At 41.7% G+C, this 15093-nt stretch overlaps 1 protein-coding gene across 1 annotated transcript; it reads right to left on the bottom strand.

Moving 5' to 3' along the window:
• Nucleotides 1-882: 882 nt before the first annotated feature.
• Nucleotides 883-2980, bottom strand: LOC143987545 (olfactory receptor 6C74-like). Its single transcript, XM_077486348.1, has 2 exons — nt 2937-2980; nt 883-1822 (listed from the first exon to the last, which is right to left on the bottom strand). The coding sequence occupies exon 2, from the start codon at nt 1798-1800 to the stop codon at nt 883-885; it is 918 nt and encodes a 305-aa protein (XP_077342474.1). The 5' UTR covers nt 1801-1822; nt 2937-2980.
• Nucleotides 2981-15093: the final 12113 nt, after the last annotated feature.

Genomic DNA, 15093 nt, shown 5'->3' with positions numbered 1-15093 from the left:
GTCATTTGGGGGGTTTTGTGCTATCTGGCTATTTTATGGCCTTCAAAACTGTGATAGGTAGTGAGGAGTAAATTTATGCACTTAGAAATCCAATCCTGAAGGGGGTGCCTGGTTTTCAGGGTCCTGTATGTGGCTAGGCTCCCAAAAAGTCTCACACATGTGGTATCCCCATACTCCGGAGAAGCAGCAGAATGAATTTTGGGGTGTAATTCCACATATAAACATGGCATGCGTGAGCAATATATCATTTAGTTACAACTTTGTGTAATCACTTGTGACAACAAGCCTCTCAGCAATTTTCTTGGGGTGTCTACTTTTCAAAATGGGGTCATGGGGGGGGAGTTGTACTGCCCTGCTCTGTTAGCACCTCAAGAAATGAGATAGGCAGTCATAAAATAAAAGCTGTGTAAATTCCAGAAAATGTACCCTACTTTGTAGACTCTATAACTTTTGCGCAAACTAACAAATATATGCTTATTGCTTATTTTTGTTTACCAAAGTCATGTGGCTGAATACATTTTGGCCTAAATGTATAACTAAAATTTAGTTTATTGGATTTTTCTTATAACAAAAAGTAGAAAATATAATTTTTTTCAAAGTTTTCGGTACTTTTCCATTTATATCACAAAAAATTTAAATCACAGAGGCAATCAAATACCATCAAAAGGAAAGCTCTATTTGTGGGAGAAAAAGGATGCAAATTGTGCTTGGGTGTAACATTGCATGACAGCGCAATTACCAGTTAAAGCAGAGCAATGCCAAATTGTGCTCTGGTCATTGAGAAGCCAATTCTCCAGGGCTGAAGTGGTTAAAAACATTGTCTTAAGAAATGATAAAATTATGTGTGCAGATACTAGATATTCAATTTAAAACAACACCACATTAGCTGAGGCTCATTTTCAAAGCTCTTTTAACATCTTTGTTTTTTAGGCTGTAAATGAATGGATTTAGCATAGGGATAGCAGCTGTATTAAATAAAGATAAAAGCTTCTTAGACTCCAGGGTACTAGATAGGTTTGGAGTCAAATATTGGCTGGCTACAGTAGTGTATAGCAAAATCACAACTGTGAGGTGTGAGGAACATGTGTAGAAGGCCTTACGCCTTCCAGTACTTGTAGAGATCTTCAATATAGCATTTATTATAAAAATATAAGGGGTGAAGGTGAGGACAAAGGGCATAAAGATCATTGGAAGCAACCCCTCTATGAGGAATAGAAGTTCCAAAACAGTCGTGTCATTGCAGGAAATTTTCATTACGGGGACAAGGTCACAAAAGAAGTGGTTGATTTCAATGGAGGAATAGCAAGTATAGCTGAATACTATACAAAAAGGAGGGAGGATTTGGCAAAACCCCAACATCCAGCTGAGTGAGGCCAAGAGAGTGCACATTCTACTGTTCATTATCCTGTGATAATGCAAAGGCTTACATATTGCTACATAGCGATCATAACTCATGGAGGACAGTATTAATAATTCAGTAATACCAAGGGATCCAAACAAGTACATTTGTATCATACACTGGGAAAATAGAACCGTTTTATCCCCAGCAATAAAATTTAGAAGAATTCTATGTAAGACAATGGTAGAACAATAAATATCTATCACAGACAAGTTACCCAAGAAGAAGTACATAGGTGTGTGGAGCACTGGATGTCGGCAGGCAATGAAAATGGTCAGATTACCACTCAGAGTTATAAAATATGTAAGAAGGACCAGAAGAAAAATTGGAAACTGAAACTTGGGGTCATCAGAGATCCCCTTAATGATGAAATATTTGATAGTTGTATGATTTACAAGCATTCTGACATTGTGTACTTTATATCTGAAATGAATCAAAAGTAAATTTTTAAGTAGATTTTATTGCCCCTCACCCCATGATGTGTTTATGACATTGCAGTTTTTTTGTAAATTGCAGTTTTTCATTTTTGCTCTCTATTATGTATCAGGATTATTTAATCAAACTATTAAGCAAATTAAGAATACCGTGTAATGTTCTGTCTCAAGCTATATAACTGGTAACAAAAAAGTATGTATTATATAAGAAAAACATCTAGAATTTAAGAAGATAGATTTGTATAATTTAAACCTTTTTTTCTAGATAATGTATCTATCCATGCAACATTTATATTTGTGAAATATGTTCTTCCATCATAATATGTATTAGCAACCAGTTAAAATGAACTTCTTTTGTTTGCTTCCTTTTTTCCCTGTTACTTATACTATTGAATCTGTTTGATAGTTGCAAAAAAAAATTATGGCGATTTTGGCAATAATCTTATCAACTGCCTGTGCTACACTGCAGGACCACACCAATCTATGTACTTTGCAAGAAGACATGGGTGGTTTCCAGTGGTCCTGTCCTATTTCTGCTGTCCTAATACAGTTTGGTGAATGAATGAAGGACAGGAAGTGTGTTATTGATATGATTACTAAGGATAAATGAAGGAAAAAAGCCTTATAGAATGAAAACAAATGCAGTTACCACATCTAAGCATTAGTAAGCAAAATTATATAACACTTTTGGTTTCAGGTTTAATTACACTATAAATTCTAAAAAGCAGCTTTCTGTTGGTTGAACTCAATAGACATGTGTTTTTTTTTTATGTGACTGTGGGGTTGATTTACTAAGATTGGAGAGTGCAAATCTGGTGAAGCACTGAATAGAAAGCTTAATTGTCCAAGCTTAATTAAACAAGCGTATTGGTTTCTATGGAAAGCTGCACCAGATTTTGCACTCTCTAGTTTTAGTAAATCAACCCTCCTTGTCTGCTTGCAGTTGGCATTACTCTAATTATTTCCTCTGGTTTCCTTAACATAATATAACATAACATTCCTGGTAAAATAAAAGAAAGTAATATAATCTACTATAAAGAAGACAATTCACAACAAATTTATGAAGATTTTATCTCAGCATTAATATTCCTTTCATATCAAACCTGTATCAGAGGTTCCGGATCTAATTAACTCTGTAGCAATGTGGTTGTGTGTTAATTATATTGCTTATATTAGCTTTTGACTCCGTAGCTGGTCTCAAAGGTTCACATTATCAGGGAATTGGAAATTGGTAATTATAACCTAAGAGGTCATTAGAATTTTCCTACTGTTTGTGTATACATTGTACATATGTATATATTTTAAACAAACAATTTATTATGATGTAACATTTTTAAATACTATTTTAGTTAACATACATAGAGAGTACATAGAGAGTGACAAAGTGTGTTCAAAAAAAACTAACTTTGCTGTCCATCTCTAGGCTATAATACTGGGAGTTAGGTACATTATGGCCTTATTCAAAATTTCTTAGTCAGAAACTATGGTACAGGCCAGCATGTTTTTTTTTCTACTTTTGAGTATCAGCAATGTATCAAGCAAGGGCTCAGGTAAGTGTTTAGGGATGGCCCCTTACTTCCTCTTCTGGAGTCCCCTGCGAGTGCTTTATGCCCCTTCCTCTTATGGGGACATTCATGCGAACATGCTCCCAAGACGGGCTGTGCATCCATAGACATAAACAGCAAGGCTTGCCTATGACCTCTGCTCCCTCCTTACAGGATTTAACTGACAGCAGGAGGAGCCCATGGACCTTTATATTTATGTAGATGCTTGCGCTGGGTGGTCCCAAAGTGAAACCTATTATTCTATAACTGTATTATTTATAACTTCTTCAATCTTGGCTGTTCCTGAGTAAGTGGGCACTGTTTTACGAAATGCATAGAGATTACTGCTCTAAGAATATATGATGTTAAGTGTTTCTGCAATATTGTCTATACATCATTATTAGCCATATACATGCATATACATATATATTGAGATATGTTTTTTATGATGACATATTTAATGTCAAAATTTGTCTGTATTTTTTATGTAATATGAAATACATTTTTGTATTTTTATAACACCTTGTTACCTTATTTGACACCACTCACAAAAGCCCAATGGGCAAATATTTTCTCTTGTTTCGGTTCTAAGAGGTATTGGGAATTGAGTGCTGCCCTGGTTTAAGTACATGTGGCCTTTTCCTCTTTTGCAAATATAAAGGAGTACAACACTCCACCCACTGATGACATTGGGGAGTGATCTTTCTAAGCCCTTGTACACACGGTCGGAGATTCCGACAACCAAATCCATCTGAGTTATTCCGACGGATTAATTCTGGACGAGGTCCAGAAGTGATGTTGCAGACACACGGTCGGACCAAGTTGTCGGAATTTCCGGTTGCCAAGAACGCGGTGACGTAAGCCGCGTACTGCGGGACTAGAAAAGGGAAGTTCAGCACCACAGCCGGCAACCTTTGGGCTCCTTCTGCTGATCTCGTGTTTATCGCGTGTTAGTAGAAGTTGTGAAGTTAGTAGAAGTGGTGAGAGACGATTCGTGCTTTTCAGATTAGTGATTCAGTTCGCTACTTCTCTTCAGTTTCTGCTTGTCTTTGCGTATCTGATAATCAGTGTGTGTAGTCAGTAAGTATTTGTTTCTCATTGTGGACTATATCTTGGTATAGTACGCTTTGATTTGCATTGCTTATTGTCTGCTTGCTTCTGCTATTCATTTCGTTCTTTCAGGCATTGCTGTTTATCAGTGCTTTCTGTTGTCTGTTCTGACCAGCTGACCGCTTTCCAACCATGTTTCATCTACGTACTCGTCGTAGAGTTTGTGCTGTGCAGGGGCTTCGTGTTGGGGTTCTTACTTTGACACAAGCCCGGTCCATGAACAGGGAGGGGAGGCGTTTGTGGACCAAGAATTGGTTGCGCCAGCATGACCAGTTCTCGCACATGCCTTTGCTTCGTGAGATCCACGAGAATAATCCTGATGATTTCCTGATGAATCTCCAGATGGCGGACCCTGTTTTTCACCATCTGCTGGCTTTGCTGACCCCTTATATCACCAGGCAGGATACCTGCATGCGGCAAGCCATCACTCCGGAGCAGAGGCTCATCGCCACGTTGCGCTACTTGGCGACTGGGAGAAGCCTTCAGGACCTCAAGTTCTCTACAGGCATCTTCCCCCAGGCTCTGGGGATCATTATTCCAGAGACCTGTTCTGCTATCATTCAGGTCCTGCAGAAGGACTATATGAAGGTAAGTTTTATCCTTTAACATCACATTCTATGTATTTCATGATTGCTAATGTCTTGCATTTCTTTCCTCATTCCCTAATTACCATCATTGCAATATGCTCTAATTCATATACTCTGCCCCTTTGTCCTCATGCATATTTGCCTCACTAACTTCCCCACCATGCTCTTCTTGGCCCATAAAACTATAGTCTAGTCACTTAGCTATGTCTTTTGTCAGCTCCATAGTATTGCTTTCCCCTAAACACCCCCTAAAATGTCTACAAATGTTATGTGTGTGCTTCAATTCATGTTTTTTTTTGGTTGTGCCAAACTCATTAGGAACCCCCCTCCCCCCAACTACTAGCTCAGCTGATAGCAGTCCTCTATCTGCTGACTTTACCAAACCCAATACACACTATATCTACCTTTTTTATGGTCACATTTATGGATGAATTCACCAAAGCATGTAGTGCAAGGACCTGCCTCAATACTTTCAAATGCTATCATTTTTTAATTTTTTTCCCCTATTATTATCTTGATACGTAATAGCAGATTGTCAAAATGTGCTTCCATTTTGTTTTCTTTTTGGTATTATGACACTTATTACCTGTCCGGTGGGCTGCCAATAGTGTAAGTAAGGAGGGGCTTCCCAAAGTATCACACATTATTTAGGCATTCAGCTCTCAATCAAGTGGAGAGGGTTACCTGTCCAAAACATCCCCCCCTCATTTTTAGCAAGGGCCCATCAGATGGGGGGGATGGGGGGGGTGATGACTCTGATAAGGGGACCTTATACTTTAGGCTTTAAATACTCAGTTCCCAAAATGTTATACTGATCTTGGCCAAAAATGTTTGTGTCTAATCTGCTTGCAATGTTGATTTGCAAAATTACAAAATTTTGGTCTTGTTTCACTCCACAGTGTCCTTCAATGCCACAGGAATGGCAGACTGTGGCCTCCCACTTTGCCAGTCGTTGGGACTTTCCCAATTGTGGAGGTGCAATTGATGGGAAGCATGTCCGCATCGTCCCACCACCCAACTCGGGGTCGTACTATTTTAACTACAAGGGGTTTAATAGTATCGTGATGTTGGCGGTGGTGTCTGCAACCTATGACTTCTTGTATGTGGAGGTGGGGCAAAATGGACAGATGTCAGATGGTGGAGTGTTCTCATGGACGGAGTTCTACTGGCGTCTCCAGAGTGGCAGCCTGGGCTTGCCACCCCCAGAGGAGAATCAGGAAGGTCTCCCGTTCGTCTTCGTCGTGGATGAGGCGTTTGCCCTGGTGAACCATCTGATGTGGCCTTTCCCGAAGAGGACCCTCACCCCGGACCAGAGGATTTTTAATTTCCGCCTGTCCAGAGCCCGAAGAGTGGTGGAGAACACCTTTGGAATACTGGCCAGCTGATTCCGCCTTTTTATAATGCCTATACACATGGCGGAATACAAAATCAATCACATTGTGCTGGCGTGCTGTGTTCTGCACAATTTCCTAAAAAGACATTCTGCAAACTATGCGGTCTCAGTTGGCCAAGAAGCAGACTTGCTGAAAAATGAGAACCTCATGGGCCTTGAAGCTGCTCGTCCTTGCTTGCCCCCCCAAAGCGCCCGTGAGGTCAGAACCCAATACATGGAGTACTTTGTGGGTAGGGAGGCCATTGATATGCCAGACAATGTCTGAGCGCCATTTTATGAATACATTTTTCTTTGAAACTCCAAGATTTGTTTTCATTTACTGCTTGGCTTGGTTTCAGGTGTCTCCTAGGTAAATTTATGTTTTTTCTTGTTGTGCCTTTTTCACCAACAGAGCAAACCCAAGTTCTGAGCAAGATGAGGGGACAGTCTCTTCTTCAGATAATATTATTATGTTGTGGGTCTGCTACACACACACACCTTGTTTTTGATAACTAATGTATGTAGTGCATTACTGACCAAAATCATGCACATTTTCAGCACCATGGCAGGAAAATGGCATGATTGTCAAAATTAACACATCACTGTGGGTGTTATTTACTAAAGGCACATCCACTATGCACTACAAGTGCACTGCAAAAGTGCATCTGAAACTGCACTTGGAGTGCAAAGTTGAGTTGCCTTTAGTAAATAACATCCATTGTCACCAAAAACAACAATTTTACTCCAAATACTGCTTTTGAACATTGAAAAAGGAAGCCACACATTGTTGATAATTTAACTTTTTAATCAAAGCACATTCACATGTGCGTTTAGCAAAGGGTTTTACAACAAACCAACATATTGGGTGTATCAAAAACATTATTTGAGGTCGTTTTTGGGTAACTTGGTGTTTTGGTGTAAACAGGCATGTATCAAAGCGTAACATACAGAACACAGGAACTTACAAAGTTCAACTTTGAAAAGTGAAGACAATATCAGACATGAGTATGTACAAACTGGGCTGATATTGCCTTCATCACATGAGGTGTCACCCCTGGAAAATCCAAATTTGTAAGATGCACACAGTGTGTCAACATGTGCTATCTCCCATCATGGGGGATCAATGTACATGTTTTGGGGCTGCAACCCCTTTATCTCAGCCACTTTCCACAAAACACGTACATTGATCCCCCATGATGGGAGATAGCGCATGTTGACACACTCTGTGCATCTTCCAAATTTGGATTTTCAAAAAATACAAACGTTGTGGTTTAAAAGCCAAAAAATAAAAACCTAGCTAGTTTGGGCTGTTTCACACTCTCCCCAAAAACATCAATGATGTTGTTCATTTTATTTTTAACATCATTGATGTTTTGCTGTATATTTTCTAATCCCGATTGCACCCCATTATCTCCCCAATCAAGATCTGGGCACTTTCACTGGTAAAATGGGATTCTTCTTCCACATCACCTACAAAACAAAGCAAAAAAACACACCATGTATTATAAATATGATGACATACATTGATGAGCTTACCGGAAGCTGTGTTCTCCGACACTCACCTGTTGTGGGGACAATTTGTCCAACTTCAACGATCTCTCCTTCCTCCTCCTCCTCCTCCTGCTCCTCTGCTTCTGGTTTTGGAATTTTGCCTTCTTTGGGAGGGGTGGGGTCCCTGGTGTCCTCATACTTGCCGAGTCTTCTCTCCCCTATGAGAATGTAAAAAAAAGAATAATTAGCACACAGAGGGCAGAAATAGGAATATGAAACATTGCTTGGAAGTGTTGTACAATTGTGTTTTTTGGCCGAGTTCCAAGGTGAGAACATTATTGTGGACACTTTGTTAAGCTGGAATACTTACCTGCAGAACGATGTTTCTTACGAACAAATGAAACCATAAACTTGAAAGTGGCCATTTTAAAATGCACAACATGAAATCAAAGCACATGGAGGATGTATGCAAGCAAGAATAATCATATGAACACACGACAACTACTTACTTTTTTGAAGAACATGCTTGATCCTTATGTACTGCTCGTGCTCCCTCAGTTTCAGGTCTGACCAGCGTTTTCTCAGTTGATCCATGGTTCAGCGTACCCCATAATTCTTCTGAAGACTCTTCACAACTTTATTCATGATCTTGGCCTTTCTGATATTTGGGTTTGGGTAAGGTCCATACTTCCCATCATAGTCGGTCCTGTTCAGTATGTCCACCATCTCCAATATCTCTCCAAAAGACATATTTGAGGCCTTAAATCTTCTCTTCCTGGATCGGGACGTTTCAGGCTCCGAGCTTTCCTCACCCTCCTCCTCGTTAGTGGAACTCTGATTGCGCACCTGCGTTCTCTCCGCCATGTGCCTTTCCCACTGCGCGGGAAGCGAAAGGGCGGGGAATAGTCTAAAAAGTACGTCAGGGGCGGGCGGAGTTTCACGCATGCACACTGTATATAAAACGCAACACGCGTGTGTCGTCCGTACGATCTGTGAACAGAGGGGGAAGCTGAGGCGACGAACGTGCAAACGAAGGTAAAATTTTGAACTTGGTACATCACTAGGCTATACTGCTTCTAGATTGAGGCCTGCATTAGTGGAGTTTAGCCTGACATTAGGGTTTGTCTTGTGTTCTGTCTTGCAGACATTATGGACGGGTTCAATGATCATAGCTTCCTCCCTCTGTTCATCAATAAATACAAGGAGATGCCCTGCCTGTGGCAAGCGACACACCCTCAGTATAGTAACAAACTAAAAACAGGGGTGAACAGCGGTGCTAGATATGGTGATAACATAAAATTATATAGCAACTGGAATATAGGTATACATAAAATGTGTGTGAATAAGCACACATAATATTAAAACATTTGTTAAAAAATAATGTCCAGAAATGATCCGAGATCTTGTATGATTAGCACCTGGAGGCAGCTCCCTTAGAGTGAAGCGATAAGTTCTGTGTAGAAATGGGAACAGAGGGGCACCAGACTGAGTGCAGTATAAATCATATATTTAATAAAAACAAGTAGTAACTCACAGGTTAAATTAGATGAGTTCAGTATGTGGTGAAAATCGCCAGTCCTGGAGTCTCATAAAAGTCTTCTCTTTGCAGCCTGGGGCACTGGTGTGATCTTACAGGGATCCAGAGAATGCTGGGAACCAGGAGGCAGGAAACAAGAATCAGCTGGTCGTGACTTCACAGGAACAGGAAATGTGATTATTCAGTGGCAAGGAATGGTAATGCATTTCGAAGCTACAGCTTCTTCATCAGACCATGATTGGCTGGCAAACCTGGCAGTCTTATATTACAGAGGAAATAGAAACTGATGGGCTGGCCAGCCCGTCAATCAAATACACAGATTCAAAGAGGTAGATGGCTGGAGACCGAAGTGAATGTAAATATGAGTAAGAAGCTTGCTGATTAATAGTGGAAGATACGTTTATAACGTTTGCAGAAATCGATCAATTCACTAATTGATTAAATACATAAATATAAAATGTATAAATATACCTCAAATTTAAAATGAATACATTTTTATAAGTAAATTAACAAAAAAATTAATTAAGAAAATTATTAGCAATTTGGAAATCAATTGATTATTATAAATTATAATGAATTAATAAAATGGTGAGAATGGAGGAAAGAGAGGACTCTATGCTAGGTATAATATTAAGGTTCTAAGCTATATCATGACCAAAAATACTTCTCAAAAAGATAAAATCGAATCTTCAGATAATACATGGTTAATGGATAATGCTGGTGATACCCACTGTGTATATATGTGTGCACACATATAGTCATACATATACACACACAAATACAATGACAGCTCATTTTGTATTTGTGTGTGTATATGTATGACTATTAGACATGTGCAGAGTAAAATATTTCGTTTCGGAATTTCGTTTTCGTCCGAAAACTTAATTTATTTAGTTACTCCCGAAATTCGTTTTTATTTATTTCGTTTTTCGTTCAAAAATTGCATTCGTCCGAAAATCCACATGAATTACGGTTGAATCTGTCTTTGAAGGCTTATGGTGTCTGTCGAATGTATAAAGAAGATTCGACGGAGCTAGTATATAGCATACTTTAGAACCCCTGTTAAAGTCTATGGGACTCCAATGTTTAAAATCTAAAGTGCTAATTTTAAAGACTAATTTGCAAGCTACTGTCCTAAAAAGTGTTTGGGGACCTGGGTCCTGCCCCAGGGGACATGTATCAATGCAAAAAAAAGTTTTAAATACGGACGTTTTTTCGGGAGCAGTGATTTTAATAATGATTAAAGTGAAATAATAAAAGTGTAATATTCCTTTAAATTTCGTAGGGGGGGGGGGGGGTTGTCTATAGTATGCCTGTGAAGGGGCTCATGTTTCTGGTGCTTAGAACTGTCCCTGCACAAAGTGTCATTTATGCAGGAAAAAAAGTCCTTTAAAATCACTCGCAGCTATTATGAATTGTCAGCTCCCGTAATACAGAGAGCACTCATTGAAAGTCATTGATAAAAAAAAAAAAAAATAAATAAAAAAAAAAAGCGTGGGGGTCCCCCAAATTCAATTACCAGGCCCTTCAGGTCTGGTATGGATATTAAGGGGAACCCTGCCTCAAATTTATGAAAAAATTTGACGTGGGGTTCCCCCTAAATATCCATAACCAGACCCTTCAGGTCTGGTATGGATATTAAGGGGAACCCCGCGTCAAATAAAAAAAAAAAATTGACGTGGGGTCCCCCTAAAAATCCATACCAGACCCTTTATCCGAGCACGCAACCTGGCAGGCCACAGGAAAAGAGGGGGGGACGAGAGAGCGGCCCCCCTCCCTCCTGAACCGTACCAGGCCACATGCCCTCAACATTGGGAGGATGCTTTGGGGGTCTGTGACCCCTCAAAGCACCTTGTCCCCATGTTGATGAGGACAAGGGCCTCATCCCCACAACCGTGGCCGGTGGTTGTGGAGGTCTGCGGGCGGGGGGCTTATCAGAATCTGGAAGCCCCCTTTAACAAGGGGACCCCCAGATCCCGCCCCCCCCTGTTTGAAATGGTAAGGGGGTACAAAAGTACCCCTACCATTTCACAAAGAAAGTGTAAAAAAATTGTTAAATAAGACAAACACACTTTTGAAAAATTCCTTTATTAAAAATAAAAAAAAATAAAAAAAAATAAAAAAAGATTACAGCGGTGGTAATCCATTCTTGCTATCCAGCGACGGACGGTCATCTCTCCAGCGATGGCTCATCTCATCCAGCGCAGCGTATCCATCCTTCTTCTGTCTCCGCGGTGGAGACACTGCAAGGATTCCGGCGGCCTGACGTTTCTTATATACGGAGGGCGGGGCCACCCGTCACCTGACCCCGCCCCCCTCTGACGCAAGGGGAAACCCGGGGTTCCCTGTGACATATGGGTGACCCCGCCCCCCTCTGATGTAACGGAAACCTGCCTGTGTTACATCAGAGGGGTGCGGGGTCACCCATACGTCACAGGGAACCCCGGGTTTCCCCTTGCGTCAGAGGGGGGGGCGGGGTCAGGTGACGGGTGGCCCCGCCCTCCGTATATAAGAAACGTCAGGCCGCCACAATCCCTGCAGTGTCTCCTCCATGGAGACAGAAGAAGGATGGATGGACTGCGCTGGATGAGATGAGCCATCGCTGGAGAGATGACCGTTCGTCGCTGGATAGCAAGAGTGGATTACCGCCGCTGGAATCTTTTTTTTATTTTTTTTATTTTTAATAAAGGAATTTTTCAAAAGTGTGTTTGTCTTATTTAACTATTTTTTTACACTTTCTTTGTGAAATGGTAGGGGTACTTTTGTACCCCCTTACCATTTCAAACAGGGGTGGGGCCGGGATCTGGGGGTCTCCTTGTTAAAGGGGGCTTCCAGATTCTGATAAGCCCCCCGCCCGCAGACCTCCACAACCACTGGCCACGGTTGTGGGGATGAGGCCCTTGTCCTCATCAACATGGGGACAAGGTGCTTTGAGGGGTCACAGACCCCCAAAGCATCCTCCCAATGTTGAGGGCATGTGGCCTGGTACGGTTCAGAAGGGAGGGGGGCCGCTCTTTCGTCCCCCCCTCTTTTCCTGCGGCCTGCCAGGTTGCGTGCTCAGATAAAGGGTCTGGTATGGATTTTTAGGGGGACCCCCATGTCAATTTTTTTTAAATTTGAGGCGGGGTTCCCCTTAATATCCATACCAGACCTGAAGGGTCTGGTTATGGATATTTAGGGGGAACCCCACGTCAAATTTTTTCATAAATTTGAGGCAGGGTTCCCCTTAATATCCATACCAGACCTGAAGGGCCTGGTAATTGAATTTGGGGGACCCCCACGCTTTTTTATTTATTTATTTATTTATTTATTTTTATCAATGACTTTCAATGAGTGCTCTCTGTATTACGGGAGCCGACAATTAATAATAGCTGCGAGTGATTTTAAAGGACTTTTTTTCCTGCATAAATGACACTTTGTGCAGGGACAGTTCTAAGCACCAGAAACATGAGCCCCTTCACAGGCATACTATAGACAACCCCCCCTACGAAATTTAAAGGAATATTACACTTTTATTGTTTCACTTTAATCATTATTAAAATCACTGCTCCCGAAAAAACGTCCGTTTTTAAAACTTTTTTTTGCATTGATACATGTCCCCTGGGGCAGGACCCAGGTCCCCAAACACTTTTTAGGGCAGTAACTTGCAGAATCTTTTCTCTCTGTCAAATCTTTTTTCTCTGTCGAATATTTTCTCTATATAATCTTGGACTAATAGAGGTAAGAGGTATATTTATACATTTTATATTTATGTATTTAATCAATTAGTGAATTGATCGATTTCTGCAAACGTTATTAACTTATCTTCCACTATTAATCAGCAAGCTTCTTACTCATATTTACATTCACTTCGGTCTCCAGCCATCTACCTCTTTGAATCTGTGTATTTGATTGACGGGCTGGCCAGCCCATCAGATCTCTCTGTTTCTATTTCCTCTGTAATATAAGACTGCCAGGTTTGCCAGCCAATCATGGTCTGATGAAGAAGCTGTAGCTTCGAAATGCATTACCATTCCTTGCCACTGAATAATCACATTTCCTGTTCCTGTGACGTCATGACCAGCTGCTTCTTGTTTCCTGCCTCCTGGTTCCCAGCATTCTCTGTATCCCTGTAAGATCACACCAGTGCCCCAGGCTGCAAAGAGAAGACTTTTATGAGACTCCAGGACTGGCGATTTTCACCACATACTGAACTCATCTAATTTAACCTGTGAGTTACTACTTGTTTTTATTAAATATATGATTTATACTGCACTCAGTCTGGCGCCCCTCTGTTCCCAATAGTAACAAACTAAAGAGGCAGGCAGCAATGGAGAAACTGGTTGAGTTTGTGAAGCCGGTGGTCCCCAAGGCAGACGTCAACAATTTAAAAATGAAAATCGGTGGCCTGAGGAGTACATATCTGAAGGAGAGGAAGAAGGTGCTGCAGTCCATGCAATCTGGTGCTTCAGCAGATGACGTGTCCCCAGGCTGTGGTATTATAACAGGATGCAGTTTCGGCCAGACCAGGCTGAGGCCAGAGAATCACTCTCTACTCTTCCTTCCACGCATCCTTCTATGCTGCATTCCACACCCGCTGAGTCTTCTGACGCCCAACCTGGGCCTTCCACTCAGGAAGAACTGGGGGAGCCCAGCTTGAGCCAGGTATAGTATTGTTGTACATATTTTGGGAGTATAAATGAATGATGTTAACTTGATTTTTGCTCACTAATTGCTGATTTTAGAAAGTGTTTCACATATCAATAGACAGTAGTGGCCAAAACCTTGGGGACAAGAAAGAAAAATGCTGGACCCAGAATGATAGTCTTCTCTATTGGTTAACATTTTGCAACAGTCTTGATGTGAAAATTGTGTGTGTTTGATGAACCAAAAACTAAAACTATGTCCCTTTTTCATACACAGGAAGACATCAGCCAGGAGGAGGGTGTGGAATGCAGCAGCCAGGAGGTGGCTGTGGAAAGTGGCAGCCAGGAGGAGGCGGGGGTAATCGGCAGCCAGGCGGTGGGTGGGCAAAGGAGCCTCACAGAATGCCAGGTCCCTCCCCGCCACCTTCCACGCAAAAGGGCGAGAAAGGGGGGGAATGTGGAGGAGTCGGCCCTGAGGCTGGTTGGGGAGGCATCAGCGGCCCTCCAAGCCAAACCCACCTATCAAGAGGCCTTTGCTGCCTTGACTGCGTGCAAGCTTGAGAAAATGGAGGAGGGGCAACAGCTCTTGTGTGAGGAGGTAATTATACACACCCTTAACAAGGATCTGTTGGGCCAAATGACACAAACAACGCACTTGTGTGATTTGGCCCATGCCCCTCCTCCTCCTCCTCCTTCTGCCACACCTCCAGCACCACAGCCACAGCCTGGAAGGAAGCGTGGAAGGAAGACCAGAGTGTGATGACCTGGGTTCAGTCTGGTCTGACAGAAGATGCAGCCTGTTGTAGTACCACAGCCTGGGAACATAGATGTCATCTGCTGCTGTTCCGGGTTTCTTGGACTTCAGGACCAGACTTCTCTCCCTCAGACATGTACTCCTCAGGCCACCAAGTTTTGCGTTTAAATAGTTGATGTGTGCCCTGGGGGCCAAAGGCTTTGCTAATCTCCCCAGTTTCTCCATCGCTGCCTCCCTCTT

This window comes from Lithobates pipiens, unplaced genomic scaffold, assembly GCF_037356315.1.
Source record: "Lithobates pipiens isolate NorthernLeopardFrog02 unplaced genomic scaffold, aLitPip1_a1.2 Scaffold_1, whole genome shotgun sequence".
NCBI classification, from domain to species: domain Eukaryota; kingdom Metazoa; phylum Chordata; class Amphibia; order Anura; family Ranidae; genus Lithobates; species Lithobates pipiens.
The sequence above is the reverse complement of the archived record's forward strand: the minus strand, read 5'-3'. Positions and strand labels throughout refer to the sequence as shown.

Excerpts from the sequence above, each read along its gene's own strand:
- LOC143987545 (XM_077486348.1), bottom strand. The coding sequence starts at position 1,800 with ATGCTTGTAAATCATACAACTATCAAATATTTCATCATTAAGGGGATC.